Genomic DNA, 22629 nt, shown 5'->3' with positions numbered 1-22629 from the left:
TTAAAAGTAGAAAGGTAAGGAGTTATCAACATCCAGCAGATTCCACTTTCTATATATGTTTTCATTACTGCTAGATTGACTCACTGTTCTTAGGACCTACAGGGAAAGACAATAAAAAGTAAGAGAGAGGGCAGCCTGGTTAAGGTCGCGTGTTCCGCTTCGGCGGCCCGGGATTCGCTGGTTCGGATCCTGGGTGACATGGAACCGCTTGTCAAGCCACGCTGTGGCAGGCGTCCCACATATAAAGTAGAGGAAGATGGGCACGGATGTTAGCTCAGGGCCAGTTTTCCTCAGCAAAAAGAGGAGGATTGGCAGCAGATGTTAGCTGAAGGCTAATCTTCCTCAAAAAAAAAAAAAGGTAAGAGAATGTATGTATTCGTACAGATCTGAACATATGACTTACAAATAAGAAAAGTTAAACAATAACAATACAAAGTAGTTTCACCAGGTGTGAAGGGCCAGATCTAGCATTCTATGAGTCTAGGGAGAAGATAAACGATACAAGCTGTAAGAGATCAGAATGAAAAGAGATGCCTGTAGGATCAAGAAATGCAGGCCCTTGGGGGAGAAACATGCAAATGAGTAGGATTTGACTAGCTCCAGTAAAAGACAGCCATTCCCCTGAACTGGGACTCCATCAGCACAGCAAAGGCGGGAATGTGGGCAGAAGCAAAGAGGGTGGGGTGGGGTGGGGTGGGGGGCGACCACAAGTTGGTGACCTCGTGGCAGCTGAGGTTGAAAAGATTGATTTGGTTCACAATGTGGCAGGCCTTGTTCAAAAGGCAACGGGAAGTCACTGAAAGATTTTGTCCCAGGAGTGACAGAATTAAAGCAAATTTTGGGGAAGTTAAAAGCAGCAGGCTGCCAGATGGTAAATAGGACAGAGAAAAGATAACTTAGGGCTTTTCTTCATAATTACTAGATCTTTTTTTTCATTGAAGTATAATTGACACACAGTATCAGTTTCACGTGTACATATCATAGCGATTGGATTTTTATATACATTACGAAATGATCATCACGATAAGTACTAGACTTTGAAGCCATAAATGCCTACTATACCACACTGGAAGCAGAGGGGCTGCGAAGGAAGGTGTGGATACCAAAGGCACCTCTGGGTGGTGTCTGGTATGAATACGAGGAGAGCGCTTGAGCCACGGACAAACTTCAAGAATGTCCACAAGTCATTCACTCACGCACACAGCTTTCCAAAAGCACGTACTAGGAACACCAGCCCTAGCTGGAAGACTGACTTTGATTCAAGTTATGCCTGTCACCCAGAGCAACTAAAACCACCCACTCCCAGGCAGGTGACCCCACAAAGCAAACCAATCCATCTGGTCCACGCTCCCCACCTCCTCCCGCAGGAGTCAGAGGGAGATGGAAAAGTTTGGGGAGTAGTCCGAGGCTAACCAGAAGAGCATTTTCTCATTCCTAAACCACTCTCAGGTGTTCTGACGGGGAGGATGACATCCGGACAGTCCTCCGGCCACTCCTTCCCCGGGGCTGATTATGAAACTCTGGGCACTTTGTACCTCACCCCGCTAGTTAGTCCTCGGCCCCAGGCCCCTCCCCAGACTTATAAAGGCCGCAGCGCAGGGCAGTTGAGCTCACTTGCCTGACAGGTCCGGTGTCCGAGGGACTCGGCTGACGCGTGGCCCCTCCAGGCTCTCCGGCGCGCTCCAGCCGCAGCCCCGAGGCCCGCCGGCTCCCGCCCGCCGGTGCGCTCGCTGCCCGCAGCCGCCCGCCGCCTCGCGCCCGCCCGCTCCGCCGATGCTCGCCGTGGGAAGCGGGATGCAGCCGCGCCGCGCCGGCCCGGTCCAGGCGCTGCTGCTCTCCCTGGGTAAGCCGGGCCGCCTCCTTCCGGCCGCTCCCGCCGCCCCGGCCCGGGTGCATTTGTCGCTTGCCAAGTAGGGAGTTTTCCACCGAGCTAAAGTGCACTCCATTTAAAAGGATGTCTCTTGTTACTCTGAGTCCATCTTTCCCTTAAACCTAGGATGGAAGGGAGTGGAATGGGGAGAGGCAATCAGTGTTAAAAATGCCTTTCATTGATAAATTGCTATCGGTATATATGTTATGCATGAATTAATTTAGCTCCTTATTAGGCAAAATAAAAAAGCGAAAAGCTATTGTTTTTTCTTTTGAAAATTTGCCAGTACTAGAAACGCAAAGACTTGAGAAGCACTGTTGATATTTCAAATGTTGTTCTTTCGTGTTGAGAGGAGTGGGGGTGGGGGAGTAGAGACTGGACCCGCGCCTAATAGACCTTTTGGAAAGAAATGCTTTTCCTCCTCTGTCTTGCCCTCAGTTTTCTAAATCAAGCCGGGTTAAGCTTCCGGAGGCCTTGGCATGCGCCAGTGCCAACTCTGCTAGAGCTCCAGGCGCGACGGAATCCCACGCGATTCTCGCGGACCTGGAACGTGGGCAGGTCCTGACGCTCCCCGCCGCCCTTGGACCCCAACACCTGCGCTTCCGGTCCCCGCAGCCCGCGCTGCGAGAGGCTGGCCGGGCGGTTTTCACTTGCTGCTAATTGCACCCCAAAGCGAGTAATCACTGAGCGCGCTTTAGTGCATGTCTTTCTATTTGAGATGCTTTTGTTCTTGTGGGCAGGAAAAAAAAAACGTTTATGTAGCCAACCTGGTTTGAAAACAAAATCTGTTCTCCCTAATTCCTTAAACTTCAAGAGAAATTTGGAGCTGTATATGAATATTTGAATAAGGAAATAAAAGTTGCCAGTCTCACATTCTTTCTGGAGTTGCAAGGAGGTGAATTTCCCTAACGAGCTAACTTTACCTGTGCAGGATGTGACAGTTAAATCATTATTTCAACATGCCTTATCTCAAGGGTGGGGAGACCTAATAAAATGCATACCGTGCATAGTTGGAACTAATTTGTCCAAGTTCAAGAATATAAGTGGAAACTGCAATCTTGGTTTCTACCAAAACTGTGCTAAGAATGATTTGCTAGAAGATTCTCAGTAAATAATGTGGCTTTGCTGTCTTTGTTTGGAAGTCTCTGTGAAAAGAATAAAATCAGAAAGGTGACAGTCTTCCTAGAGCTGGAAATGAACCTAGAGGTCCAAGTGGCTTAGCGCTTTTTTTTTTTTTTCCACCTGTAAGGTTGCATCTGAACAATGCAAATGTCTGTTCTGGGCCACTCATTGAATATTCTAATTTCAGACAGCAAGAGCCTATGAATAACCTGGTTACTACCCACCTAGCTTGTGTGTTGTGTGTGTTTTTGTTGTCATGAAAGTGCTTAAGTCCTTTATTGCATTACTTAATTATAGTTCATCTATTTCATCAGCTGCCAAGCCCATTTCCAAATTAGCTAGGTCAGTTTCTGTTTTCCCAGTTTGTTTAGATATTTCTCTACCACCAGGAAAGTTCCTGTTTGAAGTTCTATATCGTATCTCTACACTCCATTCAGGTATGCAAGTCCAATAGCCGTATTCTAAAGCACATGGAAAAAAGGCAAAGCTACCTTTTTTCTACCAAACAAAATATTACCGGAAATGCTTTTCCCAAATGTCTATCCTTCAAAAGAAGGAGACATTTATTTTAGATTTCAGCAAACACTTTATTATTGCTTTTTGTGGAATTTATATATATTTATGACTGTGGAAAAATATGGACACCTTCGGTTCCCCTCTGCCTCCAACACATGCAGATGTAAATTGCTACTCACGTAATCATTTGGTTACTTTTGCATTTAATAAGTTTTTGATATTGAGGTTCTTGCTTTATAGATTGGGAAACTATGACCCAAGGTCCCATGGAGATGCAGTGCTAACCTGAGAAAGTTCACACCTGGCTTTGCAGGCACTTTTAGTCTACTGAACATTAAGTAAGAGAGTTAGGGACCCCAAACTAGATACTGCATTTCTAAGTAATCTATAGTTTTAGAGCTGAATTATTATTTCTAATCTTGTGATTGTTTCAAAGAGGAGAAATTTTTATCTTGAGTTCTGCAATTAATGTTTAGGGGGCTTTCGATCTAAAATTAAACATTTTCATTGCTACCCAAATGGGTTTTGAGCGTGTTCCTGAATGACATCTCTAAGACAATTTATCCCTACTTCATTGCACAATGACAGAGAATTGAGCAGAATAAAGATTCTTTCTTGAAATGTGAGAAGCCCTGATCTCAATGAGACATTGGCTCATCCCAGAACTTTAGTTGACTAAGAGAGTTTATGAGCTGCCTGAGCGTTCGCACAACCTGAGATGACACATCATAGGTAGAAAACGTAATGACAGGCTTCTCTGGTTTGGATTTTAACCCAGGTACCCTAGCTGCCTTCCGCATCATCTTGCCATATGAATAACTTGGGTAATTCGGGTGTGTGGTTCAGTAACTAGGGCCCAAACCCAGGAATTGGGAAGGGAGCTAACAATTACTAAATGCCTCCTGTGAGCTGACCATGTTGTGTGTTAGGTGCCTTACATATATCATCTCATTTACTCCTTAAAATAACTGTATGAAGTAGGTATGGTTAGCCTAGTTTGACAAATGAAGAAACTAAGGCTCAGTGAAGTCAAATACCTTCCAAAGACTTAGAGATAGTAAATGGCAAGGTCATTCTGGAACAAAGTGTAAGGAGCCAGAGGATCTCTGGGTTATCAGGAGCATAATAAAAATAACAGATTCTAGAAGAGAAGTTCCAGAGTAGTCTGGGGGCAGCCCCAGGGCTTAGAACCTGTTATGAGGACAGGCATATGAATAGAAATGGTATCTCTACGGTATCACTCAAAATCAGGCATAGAAAACATGGGACTGTTTTAAATTTTGCTAGAATATGTTGAATTTTCACTTAACCTACACTCAGCAGTTTTGATCAACACAGTTCCCAGGAAAGGACTTTTACTGTGAAGCGGTCATTGACGTCAGCAGACTGGGGCCTTTATTTCTATATCTTCCTAGATGTTTATTAAGTAAAGCAGTCAAGGAGAAGGATACCTGTTTTTTCCCTGTATTCTTTTTATTCCCTGTATCCTTTTTATATTATTGTGAATTGAATATAGTATCGATAAGGGACCAAGGTGGAATCTACAGCACATTTCCATTAACAGTAAGAAAATAGACATACTTCCTTGGTTAAAAAAAAATGTATAATACATAGTCACTTTAGAAAAATTGAATTTGAATGTCTTCTGTACATTTTTGCACAAGAATCTTCCATTTCCTGGTTAATGTTCAACAAAGAGACGCAAATGTCATATAAGAAACCCTCTTCAAAGAGACTGTAAATTAAGGTGTAGCTTCGTCATCTGTCAATCTTCATTCTGAATATAGGCCTGTGCAAATGATCTAATTAATATGGTTGTCATGCTGTTGGGAATATTCCATGGAAGACAATGGGAAGGCTCCCCAAAGCTGTCATAGGGGAGATCCTCAGGGAGGAGCGCCCTGACACCCATCGCCTTGGTATGGCAATTCTGGAACCTTTGAAAAAATGAAGTAATGCGACAGACTCAGTGTCCTCCAGCAATGCAGTTTATGTAAGACTGGGTGTCTAGTTACAGGGCAAATAAAGGTGCAGTGACATTCTAGGTTAAAGTAATGATTTAATTAACTAGGATACTATTTATAATACACAAGACATTTTGCTGATTGTCCAGAAAAATATCTTAACCCTTAAATTCTTAGGCCAAAAATCCTGAATTTTAAATGTGAGGCATGAAAGTGAGTTAAATACAGATATTCTTGAAAATTCTAGGATGAGAGAAAAAGCCTCTTTCTCTCATGTACACACACACACATTTATATATGTGAAACTTTATAGTTTTGAATTGAGACATAGATAGTGTATACAATACAGATTTCACAGCCCAGTTCTTTTATTTCATACTTTCACAAAGATTTATTCTTCTTGGAGCCTCAGTTGTCTCATCTATAAAAGGAAATTATAATAGCTATGTCGCCAGGTTATTGTATATGAGTTTAATAAATACGATGATATTAGGAAATAATAAAAAGCACTTTTAAGTTAGAGCTATCATCCGCCTCCTCCTCCTCAAGTGCTTTCTTACAAAATGCCTCATTTGATCCTTACAGTAGCTCCCTTTTAGCCAGGAAAGGTTTTAATATTCCCATTTTACAAATGAAGAAATAGACTTAAAAATAAGTGAGTTGTCCAGCATGTAAGGCTCCACGTCTGAATGTGCTGTACCCTCCCAACTCACTCTGCACTTTGCGTGAAAGTTCTACTCATCTTTTAAGACCGAAGGAAAGTGTCCCTTCCTCAGGCAAGCCTTCTCTGATAACCCCTTCCACCTGTCTCCCACCCTCAAAAATAGGTGGGCAGCCTGCACCCCTCCACCCCTCCTTTGCACCTCTCCTGCTCGCTCCTCCCATCCTGCCCTGTCACATCGCACTGGAAGTGTGAATCTAGCCGGGTCCCTCCTTACAGGCGCTATACTCATCTTTTATCATTCATATTGTGATAGACTGATATGAAACAGTCAATAAACGTTTGTTAGATGGATGATTAGAATGATACTTTATTCAGAGTTCTCACCACTATGTTTTGACTCAACCAGTTTTTCTTTGATAATGTAGTTGAGAAGCAAAATATTTTGAGACTAAGCAGTGGTTTTTGAAAATTCAATTCTGTTGTTTCCGATAAAGTCTAATAATCTTTCTTCCCTCTTTTTCCCATTTCTCTGTTTTACTATAGCCTGCATTCACTGATGGTGTACCTAACAGAATTTGAGTGTATATTACACACACTACGTGTGTGTGTGAGAGAGAGAGAAAAAGAGATGTGACTGAGCAGTGATACGACTGAATGATGGATAATCAGTGAAAGAAAGAGTGGTATTGTTTTAGAAATGAAAGGAACCTTAGAGTAATCTAATCTAAATGCCCTCCCCCCTCTACTCCACCCCACTCCTGGGTCTCTGTTTTCAGAGATAAGGAAACGGAGCTTTTGGGGGATAAAGTTAGTATCTGAGCTAGAACTGGATTCCAAACCACATGGTCTAAGGCAGGGTTTTTCAGCCTTGGCTCTATTCGCACGGACTGGATCATTCTTTGTCGTGGGCTGTTCTATGCATTGCAAGGTGTTCAGCAGCACCTTGGTCTCTGCCCACTAGATGTCAGTAGCACCCCCCCCCCCCCCCCAGTTGTGACAACCAAAAGCGTCTCCAGACACTGTCCTTTGTTGGCAAAATTGCTTCTGGTTGAGAACCACCAGGCTAATGTGTGTTCCATTGGTATAACATATTGCCTGTCATAATTCATAGTTTGAATAATCGGTTTTTGAGTTATCAAGACAAATAAAATTAATCTTTATGATAAGCTGGATGCAAATATAAAACCGATTCTAGTGTTAGAAAAATCAATTTAGCAATTTTTATTGTTGGTTTTAGCACCGTTCACCATGAATACACCATGAATAAGACTGAATCTTATTCATGAAGGAGTCACTCCTACTCTTTTCAATCATTGCATTGCTGACCACTCTGTGTCTCCTTTTGTAACTCTGATCTCTTGACTCCCACCACACTGCACTTTCTTTTTTCTCCAATTTCCTTAGCCATTTTTATCTACTCCTTACCACCTATTTCCCAAAGTTCTATTATTTTCTATTCCATACTATTTCCCTGGGAACATATGAATGGCCCCTATGCCTATAAAGGTCATATTTCCTCATATGCCTTTCAAATAGACTCCATCAACTCCATTCTTATTCTTTCTACTTAAGATCTGCATTCAAAAGTGCCTCACAAATATAAATAAGTGATACATAAACTACAAACTCCAATTCCTTCATTTCTTATGTCTTCCTTTCATGTCTACTAGCTGCAAATGCCACCAAAAACCTGCTGACCTGCCTGTGTTTTCCTCTCTTTTAATATCACCACCCTCCTTGATATTTTCTGGCCAGAAACTTGGCATTATCTGTGAATTCTCTTCTTTCCTCACCACCCCCAGGCGTCTAGCTCCATTAACTCTGTTTAGGACAGGAGCTATGTCTTTTGCATCAATTTTCCTTTCAGCATCTTGTTCAATATCTTGCACATAGAAAAATCTCAATAGATATTTATTGAACAAATATAATTTGAAACATGTAGTTACTAAAAGGCTAAGCTACTCTCCTCCTTCTTTTCCGTTTATTGGGGGTAAGTCAGCCTTTGCCACCCTTCTGTCATTCCACAGATGCATATGTGCTTCTCACTGAAGTTGGGGTCTCCAATGTTAACCAAAAATGTATTTTCACAAAATAAAATTTCTTAGCAGCTTCCAAGGTGCTAGTTGCATTATGTAAAATTATCTTCTTGTTCTTGCTTTCTCCTCTTTTATTAGATGCTCTCTGATTAAAACTCTATCCTTTTTCAAATTTATTTTTGCAACAGGCTTCTCTAAAGAAGCCATGATATAATAATCAATATACTTCTATAAATGCTGTTAAGCATTCAAAGCTTCAGGCCACAATATGATCATAATGAAAAGAAGGCAAATGGAAAACATTCGTAATCCAAACTGTTGCATTTTTCTTTTGAAACAATAAAGTAATAATAATTCAAATTTCTGAATTGGATCTGTAGGGATAGGTGTGGGGAGAAGCAAGATGGAAGAAAGGGAAGGTAGAGAGGTTATAAAAAGAACCTCCCATGTAACATTATCTTGAAGAAAAAAAGGTATTTCCGATAGAACATTTGAAATAATATCTAGAAATGAATCTTTGGCATTTAGGGGGTGCAAGTCCCATATTTAGAGCTCTTAGTCACAAAATTCCAAAACACTCAGATTAATATAAATTGAACCCTTTACACAAGAGTTGACAAGCATTCTCTTTCATTATGAGAACACTTCCGTGTGTACAAGATATACATGTTTAAATCCATTTTTAGGGTAAAGTAAACTATACCCTTATATTTGGACTCACTGATTCTTGATATTTGGATATCTTTAGGGATAGCATTGTATGATGACTAAAATATATGAGCACTTTGAAGTGTGATTTAGAAATTACTACCAAATGGAAAAGTATAATTTAATACCTATGAATTGAAAACATAGCCTATTGAATCTTTTCTTGCCACTTGACAAGGAAGATCCTATGGCTGTCTTTTAAAACTCAAAATTAAAAGGAATACTGTTTTGTAAACCATTATTATATCAGCCTCTGGTTTCATCCTGTTTTACCTCAAACGGTTATAGTTAGTTTTTACATTTAGTTTTTAATGTAGCTTAGTTATAAAGTTAACATTGAAAAACTGTAGGAAGAGAATGATTGCCAGTAGACGGCAGGGTTTATTAAGTGTGTGTATATATGCATGAAAAAGAGGATATTACTAGAAAGTGCTGACACTAGTTCTTTTCAGTATCTGATGTGATAAAGAGTTTACAGTTATTTTAAACAAAATGAAGCAAGACCTTATCTAATAGTGCGATTTAACTTGAAACAAAAAGGCATCTGGAAATGGTGAAGCATATTCCCTCCTTGAAAGTATACAAGACCTAACAAGCCTACTATGTTGAAGACAAATCCTAAAATTATAGACTACCGTGCAAGAAGGTAGAAAAGGAACAGTCTGTGAGTCGGTTGGCGTATGACCACAGCAAAAGTGTGAACAAAGCGGATTTTGCTACCTGTTTAGGCTGGACAAATACTATGATTCATTATGAGTTTGCTGTTCTGGTCTAAATATTCTAAAAGGTTAAATTAGAAAAGCAAGGGCATTCCTTTCCTTCTGTAACCTGCCTCATTTTAATGTGGGGTCATTTTTATTTGCTCGATTGTTTTTCAGGAGAGCCATTTTATCTCCGAGAAGTGCATTTGATTTTGCAGACTTGGCTTGCTCAGCCAGTCACCAAATCCAAGCTTCCTTCTAGATGAGCCCCTCAGCGTGGCCATAAGGAAGCAAGGCCAGAGAAACTATGTGCAATAAGAAGGATGCTTTCTACATCTGGCATTCTGCCTGACTATTGGGCAAAGACTTCTTAATGCCCATGACAGGGCCACGATAAGGTCCCACAACGTTTAGTGCTACCCCTCTCGGGGCGGGGGGGGGGGGTGTGGGGGGGAGGTACTCAACCCCTCCCCCACGCCATCCCCAAGATTGTGTAAGGGTGTGGGTTCTCCCCTGACTCACAGGGTAGAGGTGATTTGTATCCTCTGAGTCACCAGCCCCACTTCCTGCTGGCACATTTGAGATGCACTGAAATGCAATCTCTGAAAGGTGATGGTGGGGAGATGAATAGGCGAGCCTCAAATTCCTAAAATCATTTGGAAGTTTGACAGAAAAAATGACCTCTAAAGGAGTCTTGATGAAACAGAGGTTCCCACTGCCAATTTTGAATTTACAGATCATTTACCCCAGGTCCCCTTGTGCAGAATTCCCCTCTATCTTAGTTACCAGTGTAAAGCTTGCTGCCAGATCTGTTTTCTGACATCTTGACACTATCCAAAATCTTTAGTATCGTAGTGAATTATTTTCTTAGCCGGCACCCATAGTGAAGGATCAAAACATTAGTAAAATATTTGCAATTGAATCATAGAGCGATTGTTATTTCAAATAACATTAAAGTCATGAAAAACTGAAAGATTCACGAAATAAATGGATATGACTTTAGAATCTATTCCCTCCCTGTATGACTTTAAAATAATGAGTAGTGATTCTTAAAGGTGACAGGGTGGTGGATATCAGAATCTCCCATGGTGGACTTTTTCAATCTTCTGATCACCCCGACTTACCCCTCTACCCCAGTTTGCAAGGCCTGGAGTAGAGGTGAGGTTGAGGAGAGCTTGAGAACCACTGTTTTAAAGCAATAGATCTGTGCACATGGACACAAGATTTAGCACCAGTTTTGCTATTTCATTGGCTACATACATCCATGACGGAACTGTAGTCTAATGCTTGAGAGAAGTATTTAAAATTATTTACAATTTCATCTGTAAAATACCCGGATGTTGGATTAATGAAGCAAGTCTCACAGAAACCATCCCGAGTAATGGACTGTGTCCAAGGGAGCGTCACAGGTTAGGGGAGCCCAGTTTTCGTGGAGGCACACCCTGGGCTGAGCATTCTTTAACTCACCAAGACAAATATTTCACCTGTGGCCTGACAAACTGGAACAAAGTTTCCACCAGTGGAAAAACCAACAATTACTAAAAACCTTAAAAAAAAAAAAAAAAGACCAAGAAGCAACCCCACAAAGCAATTAGCTAGATTCTATAATAGTCATGGGTTGCAGCTGTAAGCAATTCCAAACAGGAAAGGCTAGTCTCTGATTTCTGCAAAGGACAGAGAAATGAGCTCCCAATGTGTGTTTGCACAATGGACCTGGCTGGCCCCTTTGGTGGTGGGAGAATTGGTAATGTCTCCTCCAATGCTTTCCTCAGTTGAAGAACCATGAAGGAAGAGGAGTGTCAAGGATATAAAAACGCACATTTGGAAATCCAGTTTGTGTTGAACAGACTGTATAAGTTAAAGGGTTTAATTCAGTCGTGAGACTGCATGGCACAATTATATTGAGAAGTACAGCAAAGCTGGCCTGAGCGCATTTCTAGCTCATCCTCCACAGAAAGCTATGTGGACAGTCACCTTTCTAAAATCTCTGTTAAACCAATGATGAAACCCAAAGTTTAACCATTTTTTGTCATTTAAGAAAGATGATTTTTTTTTCTTATAAGAGCAATTGAAGCAGCATTTATATTGTAGGAGAAATGAGGAGTGCGAAGGAGATCATTCTAAACTTTTCAAAAAGTATTTTCAAATCATTGAAAGATTATGAGCCTTGATGTCAAAAGACAGATGCGTAACTCTTGTCTTCTATGGTCACTAGATTATTGGTCTTGGACAAGACATTTAATTTAACTGAGCTGATTTGGGGCTAATGACTACTTTATAGGATGGTTATAAGCATCAAGTTTGAAACATAAAATTACAAACAATCATGCTGATATGTAATTTATTTTTTAGTATCCAAAGGATAGACAATTTGCTTAACAGATTCAAGCTTCCTCTGGCTGAGAAAAATAAAATAAAATGCTTTATTACATGGACCAAGTTATCCTTTAAAATACCAAATTGCAAAGAGATTTGTAATCTTGTATTAGACCAGTAGAGGGCACTACCTACATATACTGCTAAATGGCTGCATGTTGAGGATAAAGGAACACTGACGGAAGTCTCTGGTATGTTAGGCATTTCAGAAAAACACCACTTCATCTAATTCTCCCCTAAACTCTACAAGGTAAGGAAAATATTAAAAGGATTCTTCTTAGGCTTTCTGTGGAATTCAGAAACTTGAATCATTCTAGTGCCTGTTTTCCAACATTCATCTTTTCCATGGAGACACACGATGAAACACCGTGTTCAGACTCTTACTGGCCTCACAGAAACTGGATTCGAGGGCTCAGTGTGGTTCATGTAGTATGGGTGTTCTGTCCCATATTAGATAAGATAGATGCTGACTTTACTTAGATTGCATTTTCTTAACTAAAATCTATTTTTGTTCCTGATACAATGCAAAGAGCAACTTAAGCACGTCAATCAACAATGAATGTACCTTAGGTTCAGAGTCCTGTTTAGTTGTTGCCATAAATAGAACTTGATTTTTATTTGAAGCCTTCTTTTGTGGTAGGTTCTACTTTGGAGGATTGCTTTGAACACATCATGGAGTAAAACAGTGGAAATACCCCAATTTTCCAATTGCTAAACTTCTTAGGAAATCAAACTTCAAAATCAGGGATGTTTTCAAAATCAGGTGGCCGTGAAACATTTAGAGCAACTCAAATCTATGAGTGTGAATGTAAGGCCAAGGCTTCTACCCTTGGCTAGAAGAGCTGGGAGTTCTTTTGTTTTTAATTATAAGCCTGTTTCCATGAATTATTTTGTTTATGGTTTTGATGGATCAAATTATAACAATTCCATAAATACTGCAGTTGTATGGAAATCTGATCAGAGTTTCTTTCTTTGAAGGATTAATTGTGTATTTGATTTTCCTCCATCAATAGGTTTCCATCTTCTCCAAGCAGTTCTCAGTACAACCGTGATCCCTTCGTGTATCCCAGGAGAGTCCGAAGACAACTGCACAGCCTTAGGTAAGCCCAACTTTGTCAATGCTGCAGCAAAGGAGGACAGATTTTTGACTGAAATGTGAACTTAAAAGACTCTAAATATGTGACAGTGGAAAAAGGCAAGGGGTAGCTGCTATATTAAGGAAAGGATTTTTTTAACCCCCTTATGAGCTAGCAATCTGGAAAAATTAGATAAAGGAATAGCTGGTGGGAGACAGACTGGGCATCTAGTTATATAGAGAGATTTGATGTTAAAGAGATAGGGAAGAAAGAAAAGCAGATTCCCTTCGTCCAGTCCCCAGAGTTATGATGTGAAACCATTGTTAGGGGTTGAATCCCAGGCAATATAGGAAAATTTAAACTTTCTACAATAGATAGCCAGTCCTGGTGGTCAAGGTTCGGCTTCTCACCACTGGGACCGGATTCATTTCCTGGTCAGGGAACCACACCTGTTGCTTGTCATATTGTGGCAGCTGTGTGTGGCTGTGATGCTGAAAGCTATGCCACTGGTATTTTAAATACCAGCACGGTCACCCATGGTGGACAATTTTCGGCAGAGTTTCCAGACTAGATAGGCTAGGAAGAAGGACCTGGCCACCCACTTCCGAAAAAATTGGCCACGAAAATCTTATGCATAGCAGCAGAGCATTGTCTGATGTAGCACCAGAAGGGGAGAAAGTGGGGCAAAAAGACGGCAGGGTTCATCTCTGCTGTACACAGGGGCAGTAGGGGTTGGAATCAACACGTTGGCACCACCACCAACAACACCACCATAGATAATCAATGTATTTGTTGTTGTTATTTTTTGTAAAAGGAACAAATGATGTCCTTTCTTTCTAGTTGCAGCATTCATTCAGAAAATATTTATGCAATGCTAATTCATGTCAAACTCTGTGCTGAAGCACAGGGATACAAAAATAAAGTGACGCCCAGTCTTCTTCCTTTAAGGACCCTAGAAGGCTCTGGATGTGGTTCAAGAGAGATCTGCTTTGTATTCCGTCTGAACTACTGAGTCAAGCGTTATCCTAAGGAACCAGGGTCTTTTCCACGATAATTTCACCTTCTCTCTTGTCCTCTTACATCATTGGGCTCTCTGGAGGTTTGGTCTCCCTCCTTCCCTTTTTGTTTTTAGTTATTTGAGCAAGAATACTGCAATCAAGATGCTATCTTTTGATTACTTCATAAGCATCCTTCACGTTTTTAAATTAAAACATACTGAAGTGAATTTTACAAGTAGGTTGCAACACTATTTCTAATGAGGCTCTTATTTTTAATATTATATTTGCCTACCTCAGACATTTTTAACACAGGGTTTATTCAGGTCTCGTTGTTAGAGATGTTGAGAGACTTTGATTTCTTTGACAATAACCTCAAAAATTTGGGAATGCACACTAGAACAAGACTTACTAGCTTAAATCTCACTATAGAATTAAACTCTCTTGAATTAATTTATGGACTCAGCTTGCAATTGCTTTTGGAGTAATGAATTTCAGAATTTGGCTCAAAAGTTCAGAAATTTTGAGATTTGAAAAAATTACACAAACTTTGCTTGGATCAGTGAATAACAGCAGAGGGTAATGATTTTTGTCTGTGTCTTAAACTTACTTTTTCTATCCTTGAAGGTTGTCTTTTGAGGATTAAATTCCCAGGTTTTATTTTGTTTCGTTTAGTCTGTTGGACATTTTCCTTTGGGGTCAGTTGTTTGTTTATTGGCTTGGGAATTGTGATAACAAGAGTAACTTCCCTCTCCTGAAAATTCTCCTCCACTGATTGGCACCTGACCTACTTTGTTACAGTAGCTCAATGGTCGCTATTATGAAAGGTTGATTAATACTTCAGAGAAGGCAGCAGAGGGCCAGCCCCGTGGCTCAGTGGTTACAGTTTGGCACACTCTGCTTTGGTGGCCTAGGTTTGCAGGTTTGGTTCCTGGGCATGGACTTACACTACTCGTTGGCCATGCTGTGGCAGCAACCCACATACAAAGTAGAGGAAGACTGGCACAGCTGTTAGCTCAGGGCTAATCTTCCTCAAGCAAAAAAAGAGGAATATTGACAACAGATGTGGATTTTCCTCAGCAAAAAAAAAAAAAGAAAAGGGAAAAAGAAGGCAGCAGAATATATTCAACTTTCCATTTCCTTCACAGTTCAGACAGAAAACAATCCACGTGTGGCTCAAGTATCAATAACGAAGTGCAGCTCTGACATGAATGGCTACTGTTTGCATGGACAATGCATCTTCCTGGTGGACATGAATGAAAATTATTGCAGGTAATATCCCCCAAACAAAAAACCAAAAACACGTTTTTAAACCCATACGTCTCTATGTTCTATTTTTTGAAGTTATTGTATATTTCCATGGGCTGCAGTTTATATGTTCTATTGGAACTTTATTAAGTGAATTTTTAAAAATAGATAGTAGTTATCAAGCTGTAAAGAAACTTCAGGGATGCAGAGTGGGGGAAGCTTCGGGCGCTCCCCTCTCCCACTTCCCACAATAGCAGCTCCACTTTTCATCTTTTCAATGACTTATATATCAGCCATTGTTTTAAGAACTGATTTCATTGATTTAGACAAAAAGCACCTCAAACCTACAAAACTTATAAAACACTATTCTAGATAGTCAGTCTGAACCAGACTGTCATTTTAGTATTGCAATTTAACTTGAGAGCCATGTGGAGCTCTTTTATCGATGTCGGCCTAGCTTCAAGGTTGATCTTTAACTTCTTCTTTACAATTTTTGGCAAACCTTGTTGATTTCTTGCATTACAGTGTGAGATTAGTTCTTACAAAACTGATTCATAATTATGATTTCTTTTTTAAATAATTGATCTTTCTCTTGCATTTTCCTTTAGGTGTGAAGTGGGTTACACTGGCGTCCGATGTGAGCACTTCTTTTTAACTGTCCAACAGCCCTTGAGCAAGGAATATGTGGCTCTGACTGTGATTCTTGTTATCTTGTTTTTGGTCATAGTCGCCGGTTCCATATACTATTTCTGCAGATGGTAAGCCAGTGTTTTTTAACACTCTACTTTTATAAATTACTTATTTTTACTTATAAATTACTTGTTATAATTTATTACTTATAATTTACTTATAAATTACAATATATGCTTACAAATATGGACAATGTATTATTTAGAGGGATAATAGATTCTGCACTGATGATATTTGTGAAGAAGTTTTAGCAGCAGAACATCTTAATTTGATTCTATTTTTAGCTGTCATTTATTACCTATGTGGCTTTATGCAAGTCAAACTTGGAGAATCAGTTCCTTCCTTTATAAAATACAGATGGAAATCCTTATCCTGCATTAATTAGAGGACTGTTTTCAGTTTTGAACATGATAATGCATGTGAAAGTAATCCAAAAGGCATGATGTCAATGTTATACTTAGCCACTTGTATGAAATTTTGTATTTCATAAAACACAGTCTTGTAAATTAGTAAGCCCAGAGGCTTAGGATCTTAAAATTTAAGACAGACTGGTAGAAATGAGTTTCTAGACAATTATAAAAGCTTACTTGTAAAAAATGGTTCATGTCAGTCCCCCAAAACAGTCACACTCCCTCCTCATGTGTGATACTATACCGACGTATGCTGGCACCTGAGAAAAAGTAGAGTGGACATGGGAACCACTGACAGTATATCAGACTGGCAGTTTTTAGGGTTTGGACCAGGGCATGGGATAGTGTGAACTAGTTAGTAACAGCTGCCCTTAAAATGTCTCCAAGAAATCCTTTTTATTTTGGAGCTGGTACAAATTGTTCAGGATAGATTTGAGTGAATTTTATTATTATTATTTACTTTTGCTGAAAGTAGTGTACTTCTGCTTTTGAAGGCCTGAAAGTATGCTACTTTAAAATTAAATTGATTTTGCCATTCGATTCCAAGTATTTATCAAATCATAAGGCCTTCCTAATTAGTTATGATCACAGAACTGAATATTATTAAAACTGAAATACACCTGAAAGTTCTTTGACTACAGTCCTTTCCTTTATAAAGATGGGGAAAATGAGACCTAGAGAGGCGAACTGAGGTGCCTCAGCTCATGGAGTTGACAAGTGGCAGAATGGAGTGTAAACAAAGGCTTTCTAATCTTATTCTTCCACTAAGCATAGACATTATGTGGTTTCCTCGAGGCTACATGCCTCATCTCCAAAATGGGTAGGAAATGAACTCAAAATATTGGGAAGATAGCTTGAATGAATGATGATTCTGAATCACGATAGATTCGTGAGTCCTCGCTGGGAGAAGTTCGCCAGGTTGTGTAACCCATTTATACTTCACTTTCTTCATCTGTAAAATCAGGATGATAATGGATAAGTGTGAGGATAAAATGAATAATGAAGGTATAGCACTTAGAATGTTGTCAGTTGCTTAATTAGTGCCCAATAAATATTAATTATTTTTGTTTGTATTGATGTTAACATTATATCAGTGTGACGGTTAGAATGTAGTGTAGTATTCAAAATACTAGTTCCTTGAAAGAAAGAAAGAGAGGAAGGAAGGAAGAAAGGAAGGAAAGACTGAGAGAGAGTGAAGACAAGGGAATGGAAGGGAAGAGAAGGAAGAGAAAGAGAGAGAGAGAAAAAAAAACAATCAAGGCTTTAATGTGGTCACATGCTCTCCTGGAATTTTGCAATTTTCATGATCTTGTTAAAAAGCCTCTGAACTTCTTTAACTGTGTTTCGCCATTTCCTCCCCAAACTGTTGGACCACAGAACGCTACTCCCTTCTTCCTTCCTTTTCTTCTCTTGTCCAACCTAAACCTATTCACGTTTGTCCTTTTGGAAACACTATGCTGCTGTATCTTTTAAGTCCATATATTTGTTTCTTTTGTTAACATACTTTGTTCTTTACTGTTAACTCCAGTGCTGACAGTTTCACTTCTGGATATTTCTAGGTACAGAAATCAAAAAAGTAAAGAATCAAAGAAAGAATATGAAAGGGTGACCTCAGGGGATCCAGCGTTGCCACAAGTCTGAATGGTGCCGTCAAGTTTACGGACAGGGATGCGCAGCATGCCAGATTATGTTAATATTCCTATTTTGTTAATAATATTTATGTTGGACAATGTGTTAAGACAACATGGTGTTTTTTAAAAAATACTTGGAAAAGTTTTTATTTTTGTTTTATTTTTGATGGACTATTTGTTAATGTATAATGTACACAAAATATTTAATATAGAAAGAAAATCACTATTTTTGTAAGAAATCATTTCTCAGACTAAATGCTTTATTGAAAGCTTCAAAACTGCTTTGTTTGCTGCACAACGCTTAGGAGTGAGCAACGCCCAGTTCGTTGCTCAGGAAGTGTCAAAAAATGACAGATTTCTGTGAGCCTAAATATATGGTCAAATCAATTTAATAAGTATATTTTTCTACTCCTCAAATCAATGATAATTGGTTTGACTATTTCGTAGTTTGATATATGAGTCGACACCACTGTGTCATGTATTAAACACATGATGCTAATGGGAATGGGGGAGACGCAAATGTAGATCACATGCTAAACACTAGCTGTTTGAAACAAGCTACACCTGGGAGAGAGCTGCGCTCCCTCCAGCCCCATCCTCAGCTGTAACTCCATATTTATCTGCCTGGAGGGGAAGTGGGCCATTCCCTATTCGACCCCACAACTCCTGCATCTAATAGATTCTCCTTGAGTGGAATGAATTGAGAACCTAATTTTATACCAGCTTTTATATAAATAGCAGGTATGTTGTAGCCTCACAATGTTTCTCTTTTTAAAGTAAGTTTATGTGCAGTAACTATTGCGCCTAAGACAATTAAAAAAAAAATCCACACTTGAAGTCAAAATTTATGCTTCTTTTTAAGAGTATTTACTTTCATAAGGACTTTGTTGAAGAATTCTAAGGTTAAATCATAGTCCAAAATTTGATGGACTAGTTATTATTTTAAAGTATAATCTAAGACAATCATTCCATGTATTTCTAAAGATGGAAATACAGTTATTTCATTTTCTTTGCAAGAGAGTTTTAACTTAAAACAATGCAGTAAGCAGCTTTTTCTGCAATTTAAAATTACATATTAAAAATTAAATCCTGATGCAGGAAGTGGGAAAAATAAGAAAAATTAATTATAGTGTATTTTTCCAAAAGAACAAATGCATTTGAAAGCTTTTACAATTTAGAGACTTAACCACACCTTCCTATGGAGACTGAGATGAAACCAGGGTCCTGTTTTCTGTCTTTTATGTTTTGGAAGAGACTAAGGTTTCTCCTGTGCTCAGAACCCATGGTCTCAGTGAGTTCATAAGGGTACTTGAGGTAACTACATAGCGAGCCACAGCTGTCACCACCGCCAGATCTCCTGGGAGATTGCCTCATTGAATGCTAGCCCTTTGGGTAGAGTCTCTCAGGCTCACACACATGGTCAGCTAGGGTCTATTCTTCCACATTTTTTCCTGGCCTAGGCTAGGGCAACAAAGAAAGTGGAAGCAATGGCTCATCTCTGAAGTGCCAGGTGCCAAGGCTTGCCTCTGTATGTGTCCCTGTGTTGTATACCCTGGTGCATTCAAGTGACTCTCTTCCAAAGTCTTGGATCTGGTCCCTTACTATTAGGGCAGCAAACAGACAAAACAAACATAGATATATATGGTTGCGTGTGTGTGTGTGTGTGTGTGTGTGTGTGTGTGTATGTATGTGCCTATTCATATGCAAATGCACATGTACACATGAGCTCAATCAGAATTATAGTCATTTGTTGCTCTATCAACAATGTATAAAACAAAAACAAAGAGAAATAAAATAAAATTCGGTGAGATCCCAAAGGATATTTCTGTTTCCTATTTATTATAGCCGAGTCAAATGTGCTGTGTAAGAACACATTTTAAATCCTGCACATACCCATCGACACCTCCTCTGTGTAAAGGAAGTCTGCCTGTTTTAAGTGACTTTGATTGTTTCAAAGAAAATTTATTGACTAACCCAGAAATCATCTGTAATCCATTTCTTTTATTCACAAAAAGCAAATCATATTATTTTTCTTAAGCATCTCAATTCGTATTACATAACTAATTGTATGTGGTTTGGGGTGTTTTTAATCTTTATTTAAGAATGCTTAAAAAATGAACCCCTGTAAAAGTTAAATCTATATTTATAAATGAATATTAAATAAAAAGGTATGACCAAAAGTGTTTTTTATAAGTGAAAATAAGTAAAAAATAATTGTTTTAATGAGGATAATGCTGAGCAAACATAAAAAGATGATTGCTATCAGTTCATGTTTCCTAAAAACAATGGAAAGATTGTGGCTCACATTTAGTTTATCTTCCTCATTTTACAGATTTCTCACTATACGCATTTCTAGAAGGGGCTATTTATATCCAACATATTGAGAACAAATGCAAATCCAATGCATAATTTATGGCTTCCCACCAAGGCCACACAATAACTCATTTGACACTCTCTATGACCGAGGACATAAAGTTCTATGGTTAGTACTAAAGGTTTAACATCAAATTTGAGATTTATGTAGTATATTAAACATGTATAATGCAATAGAATTCAATGTTCTCCTAGATGTTTTTTTGCTCTCTCTGCCAAAAGTCAAAGCAATGGGAAAAATGGTGCACTGGTATGACTATGTCTTAACCCAGATTTTTATTTTTGAGTTCTTGAGAAGAGAGTTAGCTAAATTTAAATGCTGTCACATAGCCCATCAATTTTTATGTAGCAAATGCATGATACTAGTTTCTAATTTCCGTTAATTTCAATAATGCAGTTTTAAAGACTTGTGTCTGATCCACTTTGTCATGTTTTGCTGCAATATCCATGCTGTAGACTTTTGGGGAAAAAGATGTGTTTAATTTGCTGCCCAATATTTTCTGTTTTTTTCCTCCTCTTATTCATATGGGAGAAAGAGGGTAACAACTTGTATAAATGGTGTTCTGGAGTACATTTTAATGTTTTAACTAAAGAATAATTTTATCTAAATCATATCTGTTATTCAAATTAGATGATGTTAAATTTAAGATATGTATTTTTCTCTTTGCTTTTTTTGCACTCTGTAATTGCACTTTTTAAGTTTGAAGAGCCATTTTGGTATAGAGTTTATGTTAAAGATGTTATGGAACATAAAGTTATATTGCATACAGTTTAAAGTAACTTATTTGACAGTGAATTTTATCAGAGTACTGAATTGTATCAATTTGTTTGTGTTCAATATCAGCTTTGATAATTGTGTACCTTAAGATATTGAAGGAGAATATAGATACTTTACAAGATATTGTTAACGTTTATTTATTTTTGTTGGGAACTGGGGAAAAAAACACAATTTAAAAATAAAAAATGCATTCGGCACCATGCATAAAGAACTTCACTGATAAACATAGTCTCTCTTTTTTTTTTCTTTTTCTTTTTCTCCATAACACATTAAAGGGCTTCAAAGCAATGACAGGACTACAATGTGTTTAGATATAAAGACATATGATCTTACTTTGGGAAAGCATTAAATAAATGTATCATATTTTATGGCCTACCATAATGAAGAATTTCTTTGAAATAAAAGAAGCCACATTAGTTATGAAATTCTAGGTGTTAGTCTATTTTCAAAGATTATAGCTGTCCTACTGAGAAGCAACTTTTGAAAGGACGTATCAGCCAGAAGCGTGTCTCATGATTCCCTTAGCATCTCCCAACCAAGAGGCCTGGCTTCCCGGGGCCTTCAGAGCAGGACGCATTGGTCGCTCTGAACCTCCATCACAACGATGGCTTCCTTGCTACATTCTTCAACAACCCATAGAGGGCTTTATCCATTTATCAGCTCTTTAGGCCATTTCGCTGGCCTGCGGATAGGTCAGGGAGGCATAGCAATGACCACTTTACATGGAGGTAAAGTAATTTGTCCCAGGTCACAAGGATAAATAAAAGGTGGAGCTGGCATGAGAAACAAGTTTTCTGATCCCCAGTTCCACTGCCGTTCTGGCCATGTCAGAGGCAGCAGAACCATCACGTGGAGTTAATCTGAGATCTAGTTTAGAGTTCTCTTGGGAGAAACAGAAATTCTTGTAAAATGAAATTCTTGGGATCTCACAGCACGATCAGACTGACTCTGTTCAAAGTCTGAGAACCCAGAGGGTAAAGGAGACGAACTCTTTTGAAACACTTTTAGCACTTGGCTTCCAGGATGACACACTCATGTGGTTTTCCACCTGCTTCTTAGTCTCATGCTGGACCTTCTTTAATATCTCCAATCCCCTACCACTGATCTGTAAATCCTAGAGTGCCCCCACAACTCAATCTTGGAACTTTTTTCTCTGTATAGCCACTCCCTACTTTATTTTATACAGTTTTGTGCCTTTAATTGCCATCTATATAGTGATTACTCCCAGTCTCGATATTTCTGCTGAGTTCCAAACTTCATCATCTGACTACCCACGTAACATCACTTGGATGTCCACTAGACATTCAAAGGTAACATGTTCAATAACTCATTCCCCTGAACAGTTGTTTCTTCTTCAGTGTTCCTATCTCAATTAAGTTCAATTCCATCCTTCTTGTATCTCAGGCCAAAAACCTGGTATCATCCTCTGGGAGGTGCTGAAGGACTCATTTTCAAGTAATTTCAAAGATGA

General features: G+C 39.0%; 1 protein-coding gene across 1 annotated transcript; it reads left to right on the top strand.

Annotated features, from left to right (window-relative positions):
- The first annotated feature begins 1512 nt into the window (after positions 1-1512).
- On the top strand, positions 1513-21374 carry EREG (epiregulin). The gene is made up of 5 exons (XM_023637968.2): positions 1513-1843; positions 12971-13057; positions 15177-15300; positions 15885-16034; positions 17936-21374. The coding sequence occupies exons 1-5, from the start codon at positions 1774-1776 to the stop codon at positions 18015-18017; spliced, it is 513 nt and encodes a 170-aa protein (XP_023493736.1). The 5' UTR covers positions 1513-1773; the 3' UTR covers positions 18018-21374.
- Positions 21375-22629: the final 1255 nt, after the last annotated feature.

The sequence above is a fragment of the Equus caballus genome, chromosome 3 (assembly GCF_041296265.1).
Source record: "Equus caballus isolate H_3958 breed thoroughbred chromosome 3, TB-T2T, whole genome shotgun sequence".
Lineage (NCBI taxonomy): Eukaryota > Metazoa > Chordata > Mammalia > Perissodactyla > Equidae > Equus > Equus caballus.
This window is presented reverse-complemented; position numbering and strand designations above follow the sequence as displayed.

What these genes read in the sequence shown, in the direction of transcription:
- EREG (XM_023637968.2), top strand. Translation starts at nt 1,774, where the DNA reads ATGCTCGCCGTGGGAAGCGGGATGCAGCCGCGCCGCGCCGGCCCGGTC. An exon ending in GGCGCTGCTGCTCTCCCTGG is followed by an intron (nt 1,844 to 12,970) that starts GTAAGCCGGGCC and finishes CTCCATCAATAG; the next exon opens with GTTTCCATCTTCTCCAAGCA. An exon ending in ATGAATGAAAATTATTGCAG is followed by an intron (nt 15,301 to 15,884) that starts GTAATATCCCCC and finishes ATTTTCCTTTAG; the next exon opens with GTGTGAAGTGGGTTACACTG.